The sequence below is a fragment of the Leucoraja erinacea genome, chromosome 16, assembly GCF_028641065.1.
Source record: "Leucoraja erinacea ecotype New England chromosome 16, Leri_hhj_1, whole genome shotgun sequence".
Lineage (NCBI taxonomy): Eukaryota > Metazoa > Chordata > Chondrichthyes > Rajiformes > Rajidae > Leucoraja > Leucoraja erinaceus.
The window spans coordinates 18951626-18976564 of NC_073392.1; the positions used below are offsets into that span (position 1 = coordinate 18951626).

General features: G+C 40.1%; 1 protein-coding gene across 1 annotated transcript in view; it reads right to left on the reverse strand.

Annotated features, from left to right (window-relative positions):
- Positions 1–24939, reverse strand: part of sema3h (sema domain, immunoglobulin domain (Ig), short basic domain, secreted, (semaphorin) 3H) — a 128132-nt gene that overhangs the window by 72619 nt on the left and 30574 nt on the right. The window contains exon 2 of the mRNA XM_055647751.1: positions 3338–3492. Within this exon, the coding sequence (XP_055503726.1) occupies positions 3338–3492 (155 nt within the window). The remainder of the gene's footprint in view (positions 1–3337; positions 3493–24939) is intronic.

Sequence of the window (24939 nt, forward strand, 5' to 3'; positions counted from 1 at the left end):
GAGGATGAGGGGAGATCTTACCGAGGTGTGCAAAATCATGAGAGGAATAGATCGGGTAGATGCACAGAGTATTTTGCCCAGAGTAGGGGAATCGAGGGCCAGAGGACATAGGTTCAAGGTGAAGGGGAAAATAATTAATAGGAATCCGAGGGTAACATTTTCACACAAAGGGTGGTGGGTGTATGGAACTAGCTGCCAGAGGAGGTAGGTGAGGCTGGGGCTATCCCATTGTTTAAGAAACAGTTAGACAGGTACATGGATGGGACAGGTTTGGAGGGATATGGACCAAACGCAGGCAAGTGGGACGAGTGTAGCTGGGACATTGTAGGCCGGTGTGGGTGAGTTGGGCTGAAGGGTCTGTTTCCACACTGTGTCACTCTATGACTCTAACTTACTAAAATAAATCGCTGACCTCTTCCTCTGATACAAAGCTGTAATATTGGAATCAACCGAATTGAAAATGAGCTGTCCCAGGGGAAGTCAATGGGTCTATAATTGACTGAAATTACATCTAATGGGCTCCAGAATTCAAGTACTGACAGCCTAGGATGTACATTCAGACACAGTCCCAGGAGTCGCACTTCAAACAACACTATCTGTCCGTGCATACGTGCTGGCCCAAATGTCGTCTGTTATCTGTATGTTGTACCAGTTCACTATGTTCTTTGGTTATGAGATGAGTTGGGAAGACAAAAGAGCCTCGGAGGAATTGGCTGGGCAATTTCATTCCTTCTCACCATGGAAACTGAACTCTGTTTGACCCAATGGCGTTGTTTCCTGCAGCTTCACGTTCTGCTGAACATGTATGTTGTCTGTGTCAGAATCACACATTACTCTAAAGGCTCCAAAACTGTCAAAAAGAGAGCTTACATGGTCAGGTTAATTCCTTCTTTGACAAAAAGATAAATAGTTATCTTAGTGCTAAATTCAAGCAATGCTACCAACTACTAACTACACGTGCTAATTATTTTTGAGGTAATGCAGCACCAAATGATGATGTTCAGATATGACAAGTGGAGCAATAGAGGAGCAGGTTGGCTTTATAGTTGCACTTCAAATGCCATTGTGTATTGACAGCATATTGGAAAGAAATAACCACATGACATAAACTTCCAATTCATTGATACAGGACAACTACTGAAGGCTGATTGACTATACATAAACATTCAAGTGACAGGCAAAATATAATCATGCACAACCAAGCAATCACATATATACCAGCAGTTGGAAAGTAAATGCTCACTTTTTGGTGAAAATTACATTCAGAAATGCCACCAGGTTCTGAAGGCAGAAACTACACATTGCAAATATGTGCCTTCCATTAATTAATTGTACAGAAAAATCAGTTGAGATTCATTATAGGGACATTATTCCAAACCACCATCTTTCACAATCTCAACCACCCTCCATTAGACCACAGCTTGATTTCCCACAAATTATTCCCCAGGTATGACAAACGTGATCCAACCAAAAGGGTTTATAAGCATGGATTGTTCGTTCTGGCATACATTTGTCTCATAAAACCCACATAGAATGCATCTGCAATGGAATTAATTTGATAAGACTCTTGAAACCAATGTCCCGAATGTTAATGCTCACTTCAAGTAACCTTTGCTTTCCCTCTCTCTCTCCATTCCTCCCCCTTCCCAGTTCTCCAACCAGTCTTACTGTCTCCGACTACATTTTATCTCTGTTTGTTGTTACCTTCTCCCAGCTAACAATGATCTATTCTACATTATCCTTGATCTTCATTCCCAGTGTCCTGTTTTCACATCTTACACTTCCTTTTCTACCTATCTCCCTCTACCATGACATCAGTCTGAAGAATGGTGCCGACCCGAAACATCACCCATTCCTTCTCTCCAGAGATGCTGCATATCTTGCTGAGTTCCTCCAGCATTTTGTGCCTATTCCAGAATGTTAATGCACCCTCTGACCACAGAGTGTTAATAGAGAAAGATCAGCTTGTGGGAACAATTTTAATATTCCATGGTTGTTAATATGTAATGCCACATTCCCATCCAACATACCCATTTGTACCCTCCCCTATTTTCTCCAACGTCTGTGCTAAAAGTTGATTATTTAATTCCGTACTCTTTTTCTTTTGATCCTTCTGTTGCCTATGATCCCTTATCCAAGAACCAAATGCATCTGACCCATTCCTCATCCTCCCTCGGCGTTGTTTTGGGAAGCATTCGTGCTATGAGCCTTAAGCTGTGATAAGCAACTGATGACTGTTCCTTTGCTACTGAACATAACACATGCTAATCAGTAAATCAAACTCAATTATGAGCACTTGGCAGACTGCTATGACAGTCCTCTATGGGCCTTTTCTGGTTAGATATTAAGCTGATTGAAATAAAAGGATTAATAGCACGCAAAGCTGAAAATAGCACACAGAGGAATGCAATGTTTGTCACAGAAACAGGAATATGCAATATCTGAAATTCTCCAAGACTTCCATCTGTCTTAAGGAATCCTTTGTCCAGTCTTACACATCAATTTTATTTGAAAAAGATAACTTCAAAGAACATAACAGAATTTTCTGTAGTGTCCACAGGCTCGATATAATTCACCATCAAAACCAAACAGCAGCACTAGCCATCCAAATTATGTGTTCTTAACCCATGTGTCAAAGACTGTGATTAGCTCTGTTTCCTACTCAGTGATTAGCTAGATCTACATGCAATACATCTGTATATGTTCGGCTCACCCCACTCTTGTAAGTTTATCAGGTGACATACGAGGTGACAGTTTTCATTAAACATCCCCCTTTATTGAAGAAATTACAATCATTTCCACTGCAAAGCAATTCTGGGAAAGGTGCATTTTACTAGTTAAATGTTAATTGGTTCAACAAAGAAATCCTCCCGGCCTCTCCTAATAATAAGCTAGAATGTGAAACTGTACATTCAGTGCTTCTGTTTTACCAATCTCAGAGCTACCTCAATGGAAGACCTGAATCTTCAGACACATTCCAGTCACACATGTCTCCCAGTGGTAACACTTCAGCAATGAACTTATCCTTCAGTTAAGGAATGCTAGAATCCTCGAGTACTTTGCCCATTTGCTTTATTTGCTCTTGATATTACTTTAATGATTCTGCTTATAATGGTTTATCTATCTCTTTGTTCCCTTGCCCCATTAGTTTTCTCCCTTACCAAGGATGGCACTTCGAATATTACCAGATTGAATTCTGTTAGCTACTTGTCTACCTACTCGTTGAGCCTATTTTTTGTTTTCCTGTGTTTTGATGCAGCCCATATTTCATCATCTATGTCCCAATCTGTTGTTTTAAGACCAGGCCAAGCCACATTATAGAAGGATTAAAGTTTACCTTTTTCACCCTGTTTGAGATGTTGTCCAGATTGCAGGTCAGGAGGTAGTCTTTGGCAGCTGCGTACAATTTGCGGTTGTCCTCATCCAGGATAATGGAATGCAAGTTTGAGGCACTGAAGCTAAGGGGGATGATCCTCTTATTTACCATCAGCTCTAAGAAACAAGATCAGTAATAGAAAATATGATATAAAATGCACCCAGAGAACACATTTTCAAAAACATTAGTTAAGCACATCCTATCTGCTCAAGGTTGGTGAGTGTGCCATGCATAATGGCCATAAGTAAAATCAGTTGACTACATCGGGCAGATGATGTTAACCTGCCTGAGATGAGATTTTGAAAACAGACGTACTGTGCCAAGCTTTTAATGTAGTTTAGTTTAAAAAGACAGCGTGGAAACAGGCTCTTTGGCCCATCGAGTCCGCGCCGACCATGATCACACTTACATTAGTTCTTATCCTAGACACTAGGGTCAAGGAAAGTGCGTTCACGTCGCAGCCCTGTTTCCACCAATCTTTCCACCACTACGCACAAGAAGCATAAGAAGCGCAAGGCGCCATTGTACGCAGATGCCGAGATGTGTGCTCATCTCTAGCTGAACAATTTCTAATCGTGTGATGTGGACTTGATAAGAAGATCCTAGACACTAGGAACAATTTACAGAAGCCGACTAACCTACAAACCTGCATGTCTTTGGAATGTGGGAGGAAACTGCAGAACCTAGAGAAAACCCACATGGTCACAGGGAGAACGTACAAACTCCGTACAAACAGCACCCATAGTCAAGATCGAACCCGGGCCTTTGTCTCTGTAAGGCAGCAACTCAACTGCTTTGCCACTCTGTCACCCTAACTGGCTGGCTATCGTGGCAAGAGATTATCAAGTGGACAGAGGAAAAGGATCAAGGAAATCCTTGACGAAATGCAACATCCCCACCAACTCCTGGGAACCTCTTGTCTTTGACTGCGTGATGTGGAGAAGGAATATTTGGGATGGTATTGAGAAGCTTAAATCCATGCATTGGGAGCATAGAGGCCCTATATAAGCAGCAAATAGAGTGGACCAAATCCTCAACTACCCTACCATGCAACTCCCTGGTGCCTTCTGATCCACCTATGGAAGAGACTGTGGTTCCCACATTGTCCTCTTCAGCCACCTCAGAACCCACATAAAGAGAATGGAAGCAAGTCGTCCTCGACAAGGAAGGACTGCCTATGAAGAATATATAATAGCGTATAATATTTATATAAGACTTCTTTACACCTGTAATCAAATCCTTTTATCACATAATTTGACATGCAATTCACACTCCTAATTGCTTCTTATATCTGATATAACATCTACCAATGAAGATGGTGGAACAAGAGCACATTGGGGCAGGCTGAGGGAGCACCATTATCTTACTCCACGATCCTGGGTTGGATAGAGAACGTTATCCTGACCTGGGCAATATGGAAAATGCTATCCTAAACTAAATTTTATGCAGGGTAATAACATGCATTTTATAGATAGAGCATTTCTTGGCCTCGTACACTCAGTACTTCAAGAGAGTTGGATCGCAAAACAAGAATTCAGGGCACTTCTCCTCCTCCAGTCCATCATGCTCATTTTTAATTCATTTATTTGACCAAATATTACAAAGAAGTAATCTAGAAGATGTGGGTATCCTGTACTGTGAACTAAGTATTGAATAATGGATACTTTGAAACCATCTTTTCATCCTACATCCCTTATTGACATTTCAGCGGAGATAGGGATAATGTTTGGCAAATTCTTCTTTCCGCTTGATTTAATTATTTATTTAAAGCAACAAAATTGATGTGTTTCATTGGGGAATGTTAGTTTCACCCGATTTATTTGGGCCAATCCTCTTGTTGTAAATCGTGAACGTGAATTTTTAGTATACACAATTTTGCTTTAAGACTTAAAAACAAAGATAGTGTTGCACAATTTCCTAAGAATTAAGCAAATCAGGTTTTGCCATCGAAAACGTATTTTCAATGAAAATCTTTCATCTGTCATTGCATGTTTGAACATCTATAATAATAGCTTTGTGATTAATGTAATCTGTGACCTGCTCCTTTGGAACAAATAATGATAGCACAGCTGATTTGGAGATTCTTTAAGCATTTATAGTACTCGATAACAAAAGAAAGGTATTGTTTTATCTTCAAGCAATATGATACAACAGCCCTGCATCGTGCAACTTCCCTATTGACACCAGTTCACAATGAAACATGGAAATTCGCCCCTTAGCCATTCTATAATATACCAGCTGCAGCTAATCATATAATGTGGGTGAAACATCCCCTAGGTGTAAATTGGTTTAGAGATTGCTTCAAGATATTTTACAATCATGGCACCTTATCCGTTGACCCTTCTTGATTGTACTGTAATCTTCCAAATGTCTTGTTATTACTTCCTCAATAATAGTTTCCAACAATTATGCAATGACAGACGTTAGGCCTGGAGCTTCCCGCTGTCTATCTTTTCTAATTTTCTTGAAACAGGAAGGTTCTAATTGTGATATTTTACCGGGATAGTTCCTGGATGGTTGGCTGGAACTTTGCCAGGATCCAGGAAGTATTGAAGATCACAAAAACATGGCATGCATCATCCCTGTAGCAAATTATTTCAAGGTGCAGGTCCAGAGAATTGATCAACTTTTACCCCCATGATGTGGTCCTGTACATTTTCTATGGTGAAGATGCTTGTTTCCCCATTCAATCATGGCTGATCTATCTCTCCCTCCTAACCCCATTCTCCTGTCTTCTCCCAGTAATCCCTGTAAAGGATCAATGTTTACCTTAGCTGCTCTCTTCCTTTTGGAATAAGAGTAGGCTCCCAAAATGGCTCCAAACAAGATTGATCAGTAGATGGACAAATGAAGAAGGGTTTCGGCCCGAAACGTTGCCTATTTCCTTCGCTCCATAGATGCTGCTGCACCCGCTGAGTTTCTCCAGCTTTTTTGTGTATCAATGGTATTTACAATATTGTTCATCGAGTTATTTCTGAGAGGTTGGAAACAACAGTCCATATCTTCAAGCCATTTCCTTAATCATTTTTATTTTGAAGGAGGTTATTCAAAATCAGGACACAAGCACCTAGTGCGGCATGATGGCATAGTGGTAGAGCTACTGGCCTTACAGCACCAGAGACCCAGGTTTGATCCTGAACACGGGTGTTGTCTGTACAGAGTTTATACGTTCTCCCCGTGACCAGCATGGGTTTTCTCCAGGTGCTCCAATTTCCTCCGACATTACAAAGACATACAGGCTTGTAGGTTAATTGGTTTTATTACAATGGTAAATTGTCCCCACCATGCAGGATAGTGTTAGTGGATGGGATTCACTGTTCGATGGGCCGAAGGGCCTGTTTCCACACTGTATCTCTAAACTAAACTAAACAAAACTAGATACAAGTAGATCCATCAGGCAGTTGTGAATTGCAAGGAGAGTGATCACAATTCATGCTAATACTTCAGAGTTCCCCAGATTAAGCTAGCACAAGTGAAACACTACAGAAGCATAACTGATGGTTGAAAATCTAATTCACCTCACTGTAAAGAAGACTAAGGAGATCCCCCAGTCTCCTGGCCAATGTTGCCTTTTCATCAATAATACTTAGAAATGGATTACTTGGCCACTGTTACATTGTAGATGTTGAAACTTAGTGTGCATAGAAGCTGCTGATTATCCTCAATAATGGCCGTGTTTCTGAAGTATTTGATTAACTATAAAGCACCTTTGGATATCCTGGAGGCCAACACAATGAAAAGTTTAATTTTCTCCTTGATGCTCTGAATGTTTTGCCTACCCTGGGATAACGCAGTTTAACAGTCAAACGCAATGTTCTCTCACTCAGTGTTACCTCAGTCCAGCTTTGAACTGGTTGAAGGGGAACTCTTCTTGTAATATGGCTTAAATTCGAATTAACAAGAGAGATTTGTTCTTTTGTGAAAATCAATAATACTGCAGATTCAGGAAACAAACAGAAAAAGATTCTGGAATCTGAACTAAACAGAAAAAAAACAGGAAACACTCAGCAGACCAGGCAGCATCTGTGGAAAGAAAAACAAAGTTAACATTTCATCTGACTGAGGGCAGACCTGAAATGTTAACTCTCTTTCCCTTTCCACTGATGCTGTGTGGTCTGCTGAGCACTTCCAGCTTTTTTTCTTTGCATTTCATTCTTTAACACTGGTTCATGCTATTGCACCAAATCGAAACAGGTCACAAGGAATATATTGAAAAGCAGGTAGCATGAGCAATTGTGTGAGCAAACCACACAACTGAATTCAAGCAGAGGTGACGAGTTCTTGACTGAACTGCAATGTTTAATTGCTGAAGATTGAAGGAAAGCCGGTTTTACTATGAAACTGGGTCTGAAGAAAGACCCGACTGGAAACGTTGCCTATCCATGTCCTCCACAGATGCTGCCTGACCTGCTGAGTTACTCCAGCACTTTGTATTTTGCTCAAGATTCCAGCATCTGCAGTTCCTTGAGCCTTGGGTTTTACTTTGGACAGATAGTCTGTGGTTTCATAAGAAGCACTTTCAATTTGATGGCAAGGGATGTTTGGAGCGTTGTAACCAGATTGGATTTTTTTCAGATTGTGATATCATGTGTAGCTCACAGGATACAAAGGGAAAACTAAACACAAATGGGTGGAGGAGGAATTGAAAGGGCAACGGATATGTATCATAATTATTTCAGAATGTGGCCTCTTTGGGATTTGAGCCAAGCATATTATTTAACTGATCAGAGAATCTTTTTCTTTGCACCTTAGTTCAATTCCAAACATGTTTTTTCACTCTCATTTAGCTCTCCACCCCTTGGCTTCCTTTATTTCCTTCATCTGACAATGTTAGTGGCTCACTCATCATTATCTTCAAAACAAAAGGCAGTCAATAGCTGAAGAAATTTGGTACCCCCCCCCCCCCCCCCCCCCCCCCAACTACATTTAATGAGCAAAACTGTGGCCGGAGGGAATGTGTGATCAGTACAATGAGCACATTACAATGGATGACTGTAATTACATGTATGTACCATAATTTCCATACAATTAAAAAACATAAGATTCAATTTTTAAAGAAATGTCTTGGCGAAGATACAGCTGGCCAACAATAGAGGGGGAAAAAAACGAAAGAAAATAATAAAAACAATATAGAACAATAAAAAAACACCCATTGGTTTTAGCTACAAACAACCTTGTTCCCTTACTCCCCTGTTTTCTAACTGGTTGCACACCCATTGCTTCTCTCCCCTCTCCCGCCGTCCCCTTCCACCTATATTCCTTCCTCTAGCTTCACAATTCATGAGTCCTACAATAGTGACCACATTTTATCTAATAGGCTGTATAACCACTTTATATACAGATATTGTAATAAAAATATTCCTTTCTCTAATAAATATTAGACTGTCCATCAGTCTTGCAGTAAAGTATGGTATTTTCAACATATCAAAGCCAGACCAGAAGTCGCACTGTTGGTTACATTAGGGCCGGTTTTAGGAGTTGCAGGGCCCAATTGGGAACAATTTTGGTGAGCCCCAGGTTCCCAGCCAAGGTCTGTAGAATCATAGAAATACAAATAAAGTTTATTATAGACTTCATATCTCTATGGTAGAATGGAAAGTAATCAAAATGTGCGCTTAAAAAGTGCCTGCAAGTTAATGGACCAAACAGAGCTAAGCTACATTTTAATATAAAATTGCAAAAAAAAAGCCTACAAGAAACAAAATGTGTAGATCACCTCTGAAAAGTACATAGTTACAATACCACTTGTTTTAGTGACTGAGAAAAAAAAAGTGATTTAGTTAACTAGATCCTGGCAAACCAATAACTATTGGCGAAAAACCAGTCCAGGCATAACAAAATTTGGGCTTCTACCCCATCGTGTGTGTGTGTGTGTGTGTGTGTGTGTGTGTGTGTGTGTGTGTGTGTGTGTGTGTGTGTGTGTGTGTGTGTGTGTGTGTGTGTGTGTGTGTGTGTGTGTGTGTGTGTGTGTGTGTGTGTGTGTGTGTGTGTGTGTGTGCGTGTGTGCGTGTGTGTGTGTGTGTAAAGAGAGAAGGGAGGGAGAGAAGGGATGAAGGAGAAAAGGGAGTGAGGGAAGTAGAGAAAGAATGAAGGGAGGGAAGGAGAGAAAGAAGGGAGGGACAGGAGAGAAGGGAAAAGAGAGAGAAGGAGAGAAAGAAGGGAGGGAGGGAAGGAGAGAAGGAAGGGAGGGAAGAATGGAAGGGAGGGAGGGAAGAGAAGGAGAGAAGGGAGTGAGAGGGCCGGTAGCGGGAGCGGTTGCCGGGGTCCGGGCGAACGCGTGTGAACTGAGGCCAAGGTTTGTAAACGTTGCTCCAATCCCCAGCCCGGCCCTCCCTGTATTGTTCACAACGTTTCCCCGGGAAGGGAGAGGGGTGGAGCCAGGGCTGTGTGCGTGAAGCATGGCGACTGGAGGGGCGGGAGCGATGCCCTGGGACAGTGAGGGACCTCTCCCTCTCCCCCTTCTCCATTCCCTCTCACACCTCCCTCCCCGTCTGCCCCTTTCTTCCCCCTCCACCCCTCTACTCTCTCTCCACCCCTCTCTCCCCCCTCCACCGGGATAGATCTAGCCGAGCCGAGAGTAGATTATTCCAAAGATCCTAGCAGAGGTTTGGATTACTCTAGTGCGGCCCCCCTTAGGCGCGGGGCCCCAATTGGGAGCAATCAGTCCAATCAGCTTAAGGCCGGCCCGGGGTCACATCCATCTTCCTACTCCTATTTCTACTTTATTCGGTGTCCAGCCCTGGACAAACGTCCTCTCCCAATTCAATTACATCTTCAGTTCCAAACTCTTAGCTGCCTAACTGTATGTAGTTCTTCATAAATTGAAGTATTTCAGCTATTTAAGATCTGTTTCCTGCACCCATTCCTCTACCTTCCTGTACATTGATATCATTAATTCCTCTCACCATTGATTGTTACTACATTTTAATGTTTTTTTAGAAAATGTTGTGTTTTAATTAATTCCTTATGTTTTAGAATATGTTTAGTTATTGACTTCAATGTTACAGTTCTTAATATGCCTCCAAATGTAAGAAAAATACCTGGGCCCAACGGTGTGGTCACTAGCTGGACAATGCTGCCCCAGCCGGGGGGTGGGAAGGGTTAATTAGATTGACCATGCACATCTGTTCTGGATGAGTGTGGAGACTGCATGTGCTGACTCCAGGAAACAGGCCAGGCTCAGTGGTACCGAGGCATAGTCACCATGAACAATACATTTGTTGTCATCCTGCCTCAACAATGAAAACGTGCAGCGTGCCAGATAAAATAGGGGAAAATTCGATTAAGGTCAACTTTTCTCAATTGAGAAATAATTCAGCATGTGTAGATTGGAAAAAACCCTCCATAAAGCCAAAATGGCCTCAGAGCAGTGGGAGTTATTGCAAGATTCAATGGGTTTAGGGTAAATATTTTCGCACAAAGAGTAAGGGTGGGCCCACCGGATTCAGAGATCTTTAAGAAAGAACTGCAGGTGATGGAAAAACCGAAGGTGGACAAAAATGCTGGAGAAACTCAGCGGGTGAGGCAGCATCTGTGGAGCGAAGGAATAGGTGACGTTGAGACCCTTTTTCAGACTGAGTTAGAGATTGATCAGTGATGAAATGCCTACAGGGTGTGATAAGGTGAAAAAAAAAGAAAACTTGCGTAAGATACTGAAAGATTAATACAGTAAAATTTCTGTAATTTACCATCCAACCTTTCAGAAATGGTTTGGATCTATGCAACCAAGTGAAGTTTGAGACACACTGGAGCCCCAAGACCTGTGCTCCCCTAAAAAAACAACTAAACAAATGATACCTGATAGAGGCAAGGTGGTGCTTACTGCTCTACTCATTAACATAGAAACATAGAAACATAGAAAATAGGTGCAGGAGGAGGCCATTTGGCCCTTCGAGCCAGCACCGCCATTCATTGTGATCATGGCTGATCGTCCCCTATCAATAACCCGTGCCTGCCTTCTCCCCATAGCCCCTAAAGCTCTATCTAACTCCCTCTTAAATCCATCCAGTGACTTGGCCTCCACTGCCCTCAGTGGCAGGGAATTCCATAAATTCACAACTCTCTGGGTGAAAACGTTTTTTCTCACCTCAGTCGTAAATGACCTCCCCTTTATTCTAAGACTGTGGCCCCTGGTTCTGGACTCGCCCAACATTGGGAACATTTTTTCCTGCATCTAACTTGTTCGGTCCTTTTATAATTTTATATGTTTCTATAAGATATCCCCTCATCCTTCTAAACTCCAGTGAATACAAGCCTAGTCTTTTCAATCTTTCCTCATATGACAGTCCCGCCATCCCAGGGATCAATCTCGTGAACCTACGCTGCACTGCCCCAATTACAAGGATGCCCTTGCTCAAATTAGGAGACCAAAACTGTACACAATACTCTAGACGTGGTCTCACCAGAGCCCTATATAACTGCAGAAGAACCTCTTTACTCCTATACTGAAATCCTCTGGTTATGAAGGCCAACATTCCATTAGCTTTCTTCACTGCCTGCTGTACCTGTAACCCAACTTTCAGTGACTGGTGTACAAGGACGCCCAGGACTCGTTGCACCTCCCCCTTACCTAACCAAACCCCATTGAGATAATAATCTGCCCCCTTGTTTTTGCCGCTAAAGTGGATAACCTCACATTTATCTATATTATACTGCATCTGCCACGCATCTGCCCACTCACTCAGCCTGTCCAGCCCTGTTATGCTGCTGCAAGTAGGAATCACATTGGTTCTGTTTTTGGTACACTCTTCACTCTTTTGACTCTTGAAATATTGAGTCAGATAAACACCATGAAAGAGGAAATATTACGAGGAGAACAAATAAAGGGTTACTCTGCAGTTCAAACTGGGTTAGATGGGATGTCCTTTGTCCACATAGTCACCCCTTTAATTAAGCATCTCTTAAATCTTGTCTTAAATGCAACAGTAATCTTAGTCTAGGCATGAAGCTAAAGCAGTAAGATGACCTTGTAATATTGGGTGCAGGCAACACAGCCATTTGGAGTGAGTATGAAATGGATAAATAGCCATTTCAGCATAAATTATAGCAAAAGAGGTGACAAGTTTATGTATTTCAAATAGATAGCAAATTCAGTCAGTTTCTGAGCATCCTATGAGATTAAATGGGTGATAAATGCTTACATTTATTCATGTGAAGCAACGGATATTGATCCAGTACAAAAGCAAATCACATTAAACTGCACCAGAGGGCTAAGGGCTTCAAACAAAGATTTTACAGACCTTTGATCACACATAGACTTCATTCCCTCAAGTCACTGATTTGTAGATGAACGATCATGAAATATAATTAAAGCAAACAGGATGCATTTGTATATTTTTCTATAGGGAGATGGGCTTGAGGGATTTGAAGACAAAGTAGGTAGAAAGGATTGATTTGTAACCTTACAGCATGTATGGTGGGGCAGGGTTTGGTTGCTGCGCTTATCCTGCATGCTTGAACAAATGATTTAATTAGTCCCTCTCATTTTCTTTCCTCATATCTCTGGAAATCAATACTTTCCTTCGATAGTTTTCCAATTTCTTCCCACAGATTCCACCACCGATTTTCCGGCACCCTTGGTTCCAGAGCCTTTCTGGATTATCGCTTTTACCGGACCAGCAGAGGTCACAGCCTCGAAAAGGAGTTCAATGGAACTAGAACAGTTCCCCTAAGCTGCCAAGGGGCTGAGATACTGGCCTGTAAAGTTGGCCTCAGAAGTCAGCTACAGGAACGGATCTACCGGCTCCGGCAAGGCCGAAGTTCCAGAGCACAGGCTGCAGGGGGCAAATTTGATCTACTGATCAGCGTGGAAGTCCCGGAGACACAGCGATCGGCCGCCTCACCCGACCTAGCTCCACATTTTCGGGGGGGACTTCAGGAGGGGATTTCATGTTCGCATTTGTAATTTTGTCCCGATTAAATAGGCAACGTTTCGGGCAGAAACCCTTCTTCATCTTCAGTCTGAACAAGGGTTTTGGCCCGAAACGTTGCCTATTTCCTTCGCTCCATAGATGCTGCCGCACCCGTTGAGTTTCTCCAGCATTTCTGTCTACCTTTGCAGAGAAAACTGCTTGGTACTTTGGTGGAATTAAGGGATGTTAAAGGATATTTCTTATTATTTTTATCCCTGTTGCTCTCATGTGGATAGAAAAAAATTAATGGCTTTATTTTGAAGAAAAGCATGCAGGGCATTCCCCTGGCATATACCTCTTTCTCAATCACAACGTTATTGAAAACAGGTCATTCCGTTTCATTACATGAGCTGTGCTCAAATTAACTGTGTGTTCTAATAAATTATAACAGCAGCCACGTTTTAAATATAATTCTTGAGCAAACATGGGCATCATAATGTCCTGAGATCATGCAAGACATAACAGAATATAAAGAAAGATTTGTACGTTTGCTTTTAAATTGTGGATTAGATAGCAGTCTTTTCAAACTCCGGGCTTTGAGGTCTAATCCATGATTTAGAAGGTAAGAGCTCTCCAGCTGCACCGAGTTGAGTCTAAACCAACAACATCAGATATCCCATCGGATCTAACTGGCCTTTTCATGATCCTTAAAAGTCTAATGTTCTCTGGGATAGTTAGCATGATTTAACTTTGTTCTGTCAAGTTAGGATTGTCTTAATTATGAGGTGGGTCAGTTCCAAGTGTCTCAACCAGATGTTCTGAAGTAAGGCCTTGTATGGTTATGTTTTGCTATTCCCTATAAGTTCACCCCTCTGAAAGAGACCAAGTAATATGGGGCAGCGTGGGGTCATTTGTAGCTATCAATCAACTGTGTTTCCCAATGGGGGCCTGATAGATTAATCATATTGGACCACTTTTGTGATGCACTAATCAATCTAGTGTGATGTAGGCTCAAATGGAAGCAGATAAAACAGAGGAAGATAATATAGTTCCTAAAGGATTCATGAGAACAAATAGAATTTTGTATACAGGAACAACATTAGCTTTTTTATCAGAAAGCATACTTATACGTTATATAAAATACACCAGATGAATTGAATGGCCTCCTTCTGTGCTGGAATGATTTTAGTGTCTCTGGTGAAATCTCTCTTGCTTCCTTCCACAAGCTGATTGCATGCAATCCAGAAAGCTGTCAACTAATTCTCATTTAGTTTTGCCAGTTTATCTATAATTTTATCTTTTTCTGTCCCAACTCCAATAATACTCTTGTTCATCCACTGCTGAAGTATTTGTTTAGTTACCTTCTTTAATAATAACTGAGGAGAAACAGTTGTTTAATATTTCTACCTTTACCTTAGGCTTAATGTGCCCATCAGTTAGCACAACTGTATCTTTAATTGTCATGTTATTACTTGTCTAAAGAATGCATTGTATCTTTTCACACCCACTGATAATTTCATATTTCCCTTTCTGAAACATTTCATTGTTTCTAAAGTTATTCATGATCCCCTTTATCATTTTAATACAAATATTATAGTATGGTCTTTGCTATTTCAATCTTTTCCTCTGTTTATTCATTTGCCGCATAATAATTCTTGTTATAATTCTGCATTTAAAAGACAACACTTCTCTCGAATTCTATCAATTATCCTTTAAAAGATTTGATAACTCTTTACAATCACATTTACAATGTTTTTCTCCCCGTTGCCTTTCTTTAGTTTCACCTTCCCAATTCCTTTTACAGTCTTCAATTTTATCCTATTTGTATCACCTAAATCCTAATTCTGAAGTTTACCAAATTATAGTTTCTATTATTAAAATGTTCTCCCACACTTATTTATTCTAGTTTAAATACAAGTTTAATATTCTTAAACCTATTACGAGGTTTAATATAGGTTTAATATTCCTAAACCTATTACAAGTTTTAAGAATATTTCTTGTTTTGTTAGAATTCTTATGTATTAAGTGCAAAGTAAATTCCTAAATGAACTGTAAAAACTCATTTCCTGCATTAATACTTCCTGACAATATATTTGGATGCCGCTGATTGCTGCCATCTTTATTATTTTATGCCTGCAATTCACATCAGATTGTGTATTATTTCTTCTAATTCCCTTCCACATTGATCACTTACGATACATATCTGTGAGGATGGGTGGTTCATTTTTGAAACCAGTTAACATAATCCACATGGATTTTATATCCACTTTATTGTTACAAAGTATTATTTTTCTTTCCTGTATGCGTCATGTCCAGCCATATATTATTCTTAATATGTTCAGATCCTCTCCACAAATGATTGTCGCCAATTCCTCTATTTTAAATGAAGAAAGCAAATGGCATGTTGGCCTTTATAACAAGAAGAGTCGAGTATAGGAGCAATGAGGTCCTTCTGCAGTTGTACAGGGCCCTAGTGAGACCACACCTGGAGTATTGTGTACAGTTTTGGTCCCCTAATTTGAGGAAGGACATTCTTGCTATTGAGGGAGTGCAGTGTAGGTTTACAAGGTTACAAGGTTAATTCCCGGGATGGCGGGACTGTCATATGCTGAGAGAATGGAGCGGCTGGGCTTGTACACTCTGGAGTTTAGAAGGATGAGAGGATATCTTATTGAAACGTAAGATTGTTAAGGCTTTGGCCAAGCTAGAGGCAGGAAACATGTTCCTGATGTTGGGTGAGTCCAGGACCAGGGGCCACAGTTTAAGAATAAGGGGTAAGCCATTTAGAACGGAGACGAGGAAACACTTTTTCTCACAGAGAGTTGTGAGTCTGTGGTATTCTCTGCCTCAGAAGGCGGTGGAGGCCGGTTCTCTGGATATTTTCAAGAGAGATCTAGATAGGGATCTTAAAGATAGCGGAGTCAGGGGATATGGGGAGAAGGCAGGAACAGGGTACTGATTGGGGATGATCAGCCATGATCACATTGAATGGCGATGCTGGCTCGAATGGCCGAATAACCTACTCCTGCACCTATTGTCTATTAATTAAAGTACTCTTGAGGAGGTTCTATTTAACATCAACACCTAATGTTTTGGTGCCCAAGAAATGAGTGAAAATCAATTTCTAGTGATATGCTCATTATTGTATTCACTGATTCAAGAGACAAGAGTGTTTAATTATCATATATACTGACACAGAACAATGAAATTTTTACTTGCAGTGGTACAACAGGTTGGCAAAATCAGTACTTAAAAGATAACATAATAAATAATGCCAATAAAAAGTGTTGAACTGTTTTTTTCATTTTTTACAATAGTTTTTTTCAGTTAAGATCACAGGCAGTTGTATAGATCCTTCATATCCCAGCACCGATGCCAGTGTTCCTGATTATTACACTAATCCTTTAGTTAGGGGGTTAACCGTCCTAATCCATTGGGTCCTTTTCCAAATATATGCGAATCAGATAGTGATCACAAGATGATTAACCGCGAGGTCCTGCTTTGCAATTTCACTCCTAATTCTTGATATCTCCTTAGCTTGATCTCTTCTTTAATCTTTTATAGATTTGTTATTTGGCGTCATGGTGAGACAAACAAGGTCAACAAATTTTCATTTTTATAGTATGTTTTATGATCTGGGAAACTTCAGTCCAGTTTGCAGCCCACACTTGTAAAGTGTAGTCATTGTAGTAATGTCAACTCAAGTTGAATTCATGCACACATGCACACATAAAGCTACAATAAAAACTTTGTTTGGAACAGTTTCACAGGCACATACACTAAGACTACACATTAAACATAAATTGCGCACTAATTAATTACAAATTACACATTCGGCAAAACAGTAAAAAAGATAACTGTAAAAAAACGTTTGTATGAAACACAATTAGAAAGAAAACCCCATGGTAATGCAAGAGGTGGTCCATATTACTCTAGTTCCAGAGGTAGGATTAGGGGTAGTGTGTGGTTCAGTTAAAGAATCTGAAAGTTGCATAGAAAGTATCCATTCATGAACTTGGGCCCACAATGTTTGTGCCGAACATGATGCCTAGATAAGTTGATCTCATTTGCCTATACATGGTCCATATCCCTCCACTCCCTGTACTTCCATGTGGCCATCTAAAAGCCTCTTAAACACCATAATATCACAATCTTCAACAAGTAGTAATTATTAAAAGTTAAACAGCTAATTTTGCAGTGATGCTGGTGACGCTCGGTTATTGTCCAGAACATCAGAGAGAACTCCACTGTCTTGGTTTGCAGCCAGGGGCTTGGTTTAACATGTGTAAGAAGGAAGTACAGAAGCTGGTTTACATCGAAGATAGACACAAAATGCTGGAGTAACTCAGCAGGTCAGGCAACATCTCTGGAGAAAAGGAATAGGTGATGCTTCCGGTCAAGACCTTTCATCAGAGTCCGTTTCGGTTCAAGACCCTTCATTAACAAGTCAACTGAAGGGTCACATATATGAAAGTGTAGTACACCATCTGTACTGGAGCCACAACCCAAGGCAAATTATATACAAAAACACTAAGATGTTTGATGAAACGAGGTGGTAGTCCCTATGGACTTTGTAAGGTCCTGCATTGGAGGCTGGTCCGGAGGATTAGGGTACACATGATGCACGGTGACCTGGCTAATTGGATACAAAATTTGCTTCATTATAGGAGACAGAGGGTGGCGTAGTTTGTTGCATATCCGATTGTAATCTTTGACCCGTTGTCAGTGCTGGGACCTTTGTTGCTTGTGATATACTTTAAACATTTGGACGTGAATGTAGGAAGTCTGATCAGTAAATTTGTTAATGACACAAAAAATCGTGTTGCGGACAGTAAGGAAAGCTGTCTGAAGTTGCAGATGAATATAGCTCAGAAGGAAAGTCGAGCAGAAGGTTGCCAGATGGAAATTAAACCTGACAAGTGAGGTTATGCATTCGGGAAGTTAAATAGGAATAGAACATCGACAATAAATGGTAGGGTGCTTGGGAATGTTAATGAGCAGAGGGATCTGGGGGTCCATGAATGTTGAATGTTTCAAGCATTGTTCTCTTTTTGTTTTCTTGCATTAGACACTCTGATTTATCTTACTACTTTGGTGAGTCAGTTGTATCCTTCAGAAGTTTATCTAAAAAATTGCGATCAACAAAATCCTATCAAAGGAAAGGAAACTGTAGGCACAGTGTCATCAACAAGGGACCGATGCCAAGCTGTAACGAATGCAATATTAAGCTGGCTGAGAATTCAATCAGATTTCTGAAGTGACCCCATCAGAAGAAATATCTGAAACAAGAACAAACAAGCACATCCTGCAGCTCATCATATCAGTGAAGAGATTTTATAGCATGGTTGAAAAAAAGCAGCATAATCCCTTCCCGATACCTTGAAGAAACCACCACATCAATAACATTGGTGCGTAGACATAAATGCGAGAGGTTGAGAGTGTTGAGCACATGGAACTCGCATGAGTGCATCAGACAAATAATGTTGATGTATTTTAAGAGGAAGTTAGTTAAGTACACCAGGGACAAAGGATCAATAGGTTATGTTGAAAGGATGAAATTAAGTTACGAGGGAGGTGGCAAATGTGGAGGACAAACATTGGCATTGATCCTGTTGGTCCAGATGGCCCGTTTCTGTGCTGTGCATCCCACGAGAAAATTAAATTATTCATGCTTTCACTTGGAAAATCATTAGTCCAGTTGGATGAATAAATAAACACAGGAGAAAATGAGAGCTCCATCTAGTTTTACCTTCCTGGTGGTTGACACATCAGTAGTGGAGTCGTGGTTTGCTAAATATAATCAATCCACTGCCATTTTGAGTAGTACCAGCGCTGTGCAAAATGAATAAAGCAGAACAGTTCACCGGCAGAGGGACTGGGTAGCAGGGGACACGCATTTGAGCTGATTTGCAAAGGTGGCACAAATGCAACAATCATCTGGGATTTGCTGCCTGAAAGGTGCTTGAAATGTTGCTTCCAAAATAGAATGGGACACATGCTTGAGAGCAAATATAAAATTACAGTGCTCCAGGGTGGTTAGGGTCGAGGAATAGTGTAAAGGTTGCTAGAGAACGGGACTGTTGGGTCTCTCTTGCAAAGACCTTATCCAGGCTCGATGGCTGAAGGGCTGTGTTATGTGTTATAATTATTACAGGGCCAAATGTAGAACTTGCCAGTTAACCCAGCACAGGAAACAGGGATTAAAAGTGTGCTCCTGATCTATACTTTATATAATATCACACAAATAAAATTATTTATGTGGGAATTTACCCTGAAGATAATTCAGAGTGAACAGCAAGCAATGCTGGATTTATCGTGCTTTCTTCAATTCATTTGCAGAGATTGATTTTTCATTGTTGAGAAATTAAACTATTCAGAGGGTAGCATGTGAAAAGTCACGACTTGAAACCCAGAGCCATTTTAACAATGAACAGAAGAGAGATTTTAATACAATTGCTTACAGATTACAGAAACCTTGGAGGGCATTGTAGTCTACAAAAGTGAACTATTCTCACTGTTATTAAGACAGGGGTAACTTTGACTAAGGTGCTTTGCTGGCATATGCCATGTTAAAATTTACAAAAGGTCAGTGTTTTGTGTGGCTTAGTGATGTCTATGTGAAAAGAGTTTAGTTCATAATTCAATTGTTCCTTTCGCCTCCAGGACCCGGGTTCAACTAATCTGAAGAACTGTGCGTCTGTTAGGGTTGTCAATGCAATGAATTCCCAGCTTGAGTGAACAGCACAAAATGGTTAATTTGTGTGCAAGCAGACCCTGACCCATAATCGCACTCTTGCAGGAAGTGGAAGTTATTAAACTGATGTAATAGTCAGTGTTATTCAAAGGTTGATGCTGAGTAGAGGGAGCTTTCCTTCTATTTGACCTAAGAGTTCCTCTTGCAGACACTTGAGTGGAAAATGTTTCATGTTTCGTTCGCCAGCACTGACATCCCTCCCCTTAATGAGCAAACACATGTTAGATTGGTCTGAATGGGGGTTGTTCGAAACCAATCTACAGAAACACAATTGCAGTTACTGAGCCGTCAGTGTGTGAGACACGTACCTAATGGGAATAACAGAGTCGATACATTTCTATTAAGAAAATACTATTTTGGGAAATAATACAGGAATAATTTGAGATGTAGAATGTGGCAAGTTGTGCAGTTTACAAGGGGCAGGTGATTTTGCAAACTTCTCACACTGGGCATTTCCTCACCTTATGTCTGAGTCTACTGCAGACAATTGACAGTGATTAATTATACTCCTTAGTCAACAGCTCGTTTATAATTGTATCATATGAATACAATGGATAATGAAACAAGATGAATGTAAATATTCTTTATCACATAATTTTGTTATTTACTCATTTAACTATTATTTTAAACTAAATAATGTTTGAATGTTATTACTTTTTCATAGCATAAACAGCAGTGACATGCTGTCTGACTAGAGAAATCTCAGTGTTCAAATGCCAGATTGTTCAGCTCATTCCTCTTCAGCTTGTCCCAATACGTGGCTTTATCTCTGACATCTGTCTATCTATCTGTCTATCTATCTTGCATTCAGAATTTCTTTGCAGTTATTAAAAATAAATAACTGAAATATCACATTTACATAAATATTCAAACCCTTTGCCATGACACTCAAAATTGACCTTAGGTGCATCCTATTGCTATTGATTATCCTTAAGATGTTTCTACAACTTGATTCAAGATAACCAGTGGTAAATTAAATTGATTGGACATGATTTGGAAAGGCACACACCTGTCTATATAAGGTCCCACAGTTGACAGTGCATGTCAGAGCAAAAACCAAGCCATGAAGACAAAGTAATTTCTGCCCTTAACTTTGAACGCCTACGCAGTGCGGACCCCTTCAGCTGTGCATACACAGTTTGGTGTAATGGGACCCAACAAACATGATGAGAGAGATAGGTATCTATATTACTAAAACTCTGTTCTTGACCGCTTTTCCCGATCTGTGCTGCGATTTCCGAGAGAACGCCGCCACCTACGGCCGTCATTTTTGGCCACCTCCCTCAGAGCCCCACGCTGCCGCATGTGTGCCGAGGATTTTTCCCGTCGATGAAATATGACCGAGATATTAATGTTTTTACATCATTCCCCATTCTCTCTGCTGCCCCCGCTGGCGGCAGGGGAGGGAGGGACTATAAAACCCAGAAGCATCCCGCTTCAATCACTTTCTTTTGGACCACGAAGTGAAGTGGTCACGGCTCTCTGAGCTGCAGCTCTACTCCGAGGTGGGTCCCCTGCATATGCTTTTTCAGCCAATTGATATATATGTTGTTCACCATTCACCATGGTCTGAAGTTTCTTGGCATTTTGTTGGAAAGAGTTTGTATATTTGTCTACCTATATTGTCTTTATTTTTATTTTTTTTAATATTTTATTTTATTAGAAGTACAGTCATATGGCACCAAAGTGCCTAATATATATTTTCATAATACATTTCATGTACAACTTCTTTTTTTTTGTTACATTGAAAAAATAATAGAATAAGAAAAAGAAGTTAGATAGTAAAGGATAGAAAGATGTGAAATATATAGTGTGTGAAGAAAGAAAACGAGTATATGAAGAGAGTTGAGAGAGAAAATAGAGAAAAGAAAATAAAATAAAAAAGAAAAGGAGATCATTATTTATAATCTTGACCAACCCTCGTCCAGTCCTGAAACAGTTCTTTTTTACAATTGTGTTGCACCATATGATTCCAAAAAAACGACGAATGGAGACCAACCCGTTATGAATTGGTCTGATTTATCCATTAGGAGGAATCGCATTTCCTCAAGATGAGCGGTGTCCAACATACTTGCAATCCACATTTTAAGCGTTGGTATTGATGTACCCTTCCAAAATTTAAGTATTAATTTTTTTGCTATTATTAAACCATAGTTAAGGAATAGATTTTGAGATTATTCAATTTATTCCCATCTTCCATTACACCAAATATAATAATTTCTGTATTAGGTTCCATTCTTGTCTTGAATAATTTTGTAAATATTTCAAAAATATAATTCCAAAATCTATAAAGTTTTATGCAGGAAACTAAGGAGTGTGTTATAGTTGCCTTTTAGGCTAGACATTTATCACAAGTGGCGGATATATTTGGATAAAATTTGTTCAATCTTGTTTTTGAATAATATAATCTATGTACAATTTTAAATTAAATTAGATTATGTCTTACATTAATTGAACATTTGTGAATATATATCAGGTATTTTTCCCATTTAACCTTCGTAATTTTTATCATTAGTTCCCGTTCCCACTCTTCTCTAAGTACCTCTGTCGATGGTAGGTCCATATTTAGAATACTATTATAAAAATATGATATTAATTTTTGTGAGTCAGCTTCAATATTCATTGCTTCTTCCAATGTCAGGAGTTACTTTTTGATATCCTTGTATATATTTTTTCACAAAGTCGCAAATCTCAAGATATTTAAAATATTGGTTGTTTTTCAATTTAAATTTTAATTGTAGTTGTTGGAATGATAGTAGGTTTCCCATTTCGTACATATCCCCGATCCTTCTAATTCCGAGACTTTCCCATTGGTTATATGTCTTATCAATAAGAGATGGTTTAAATAAAGGGTTATTCGCGATTGGCATTAACAGTGATAGATTTCTTAATTTTAAAGATAATTTTGTTTGTTTCCAAATTCTTATTGTACCATATATAATTGGGTTCTTCTTATATATTGTGTTATTCAGTTTTTTGGGGGAAAAGAGGATCGTTCCTATATTACAAGGATGGCAATCCTCCTTCTCCATTTTTATCCATTCTGTCTGTTGGGTAGAACTTTCCAGCCAATAAATCATATTCTTAATATGCACTGCCCAGTAATAATACATAAAATTCGGAAGTGAAAGTCCCCCGACCTCTTTTGGTTTACATAAGTGTTTTTTTGTGATTCTATGTGATATATATATCTCATCTTGTTTGTTTGTATATGTATTAAACATGTGTTTGTTCCCAAAACTCCGCAAAAACAGTACACGATAGCATGACAATGTTACGCCCATCTTACTCACTATTGTCCTGCGATGTGCATTAGCGATGTTTCGTTCAGATTAATGTTATATTTTACAAGTTATTGACATTTAAAACTTAAATTAACTTTATACAGCACCCCCACTTACCGGCTGCGCCTGCGCAGTTGGTGAGGCCCATCAGCCGCGTCACAATTGAAAATAGCACCAGTGACGCAAAATGACGCCGTGCAGTTGGGGCCTTTGCCGATTTTCAGATCGCCTTTTTTTTTGCGTGTACTTACCTGTCCTCACAACGGGGATCCAAGTTTTGTTTTGTTTGATTCTATTTTACAAACGGCTCCACGGGTCCTCTATTCACTTTATTAACTTTAACTTCTGCCGTCAATGGCACAACTTTGAATGCGGCAGTCACACCTGTGCAGTGCCGACCGTCAGCCGCGCATGCGTGTTTGGTGGAATATTGCATTGGGGGATCGGGACCCAACTTAATCTAGTACTCATCTAAAATCCATTTATATCCATCTACATTATTAGCCTCAAGCATAACATACAGCAGTGAATGCCACATTGTTGACACTTCTGGTCTGGGGCCTCAATACAAAGGGAATTGGTAAATGGAGCAAAAATCTCTTTATTCTGCAAGGGGTTCTTTTTACCAGATGCTTCTATTCAGTTTACAAAATCTCTTTGTCCCGATAATCAACTGCTGGAAAAGCTCACTTACATGTCAACCCCCAAGTTTATTTTCTACTGAGATCAATTCTTCTCAGTCTACCAGATGTAGCACCATAATTGGTGTCATCCTCACTTGGAGTACTTTGGCTTAGTTTAGTTTATTCTCATGTGTACCGAGGTACAGTAAAAAGCTTTTATTTAATTTAGTTTAGTTTAGAAATAAAACACAGCAATAGGCCCTTCGGCCACGGAGTCCATGCCGATCCTAAACCCAAACCAGTTAGGAGCAGACGAGGGCATTCGATCCAATTTGTGATCCCAGCTACAAAGACAGATGTATACAGCAATTCGTTCTTCCCCCGCACAATTAAAGCATGGAATAATCTCCACCCAACTATAGTTATCCAACCAGATGCAACTAAATTTAAAGTAGCTCTTTCTTCCCAATAACCCTTTCTGGCTTAAGCCCTCCCTTCACCACCTCCAGTTTAAATTCCATTTGGAATATTTTGGAGGACCAAGAAACCAAGAACCAAGACCCGTGATCCCCGTACCCTTACACAATCTTGCACACACTTGGAACAATTAACAATTTTACTGAAGCCAATTTACCTACAAATCTGTAGGTCTTTGGAGGGTGGGAGGAAACTGGAGCTCCCAGAGAAAATCCAAGTAGGTCATGGGGAGAATGTACAAACTCCATGCAGACAGCATCCATAGTCAGGATCGAACCCAGGTCACTTGCACTGTAAAGCAGTAACTCTACCACTGCGCCACCATGCCGCCCAGTCAGCGGAAAGACAATAAAATGATTACAATCGAACCATCCACAGTGTACAGATACATGATAAAGGGAATGCGAGTAACATTTAGTGCAACATTTAGTGCAGTAACTAACAACGCCTTTCTCTTTCTCAAGGCCTCGTTTTATATTTGGCTCAGAATGGAAAGATAATCAAGCACTAACCAGAACTGGAAAATATCTGCCATGTGTCAAGCAACATTACCGTTGCATCATAGTACAAGGAG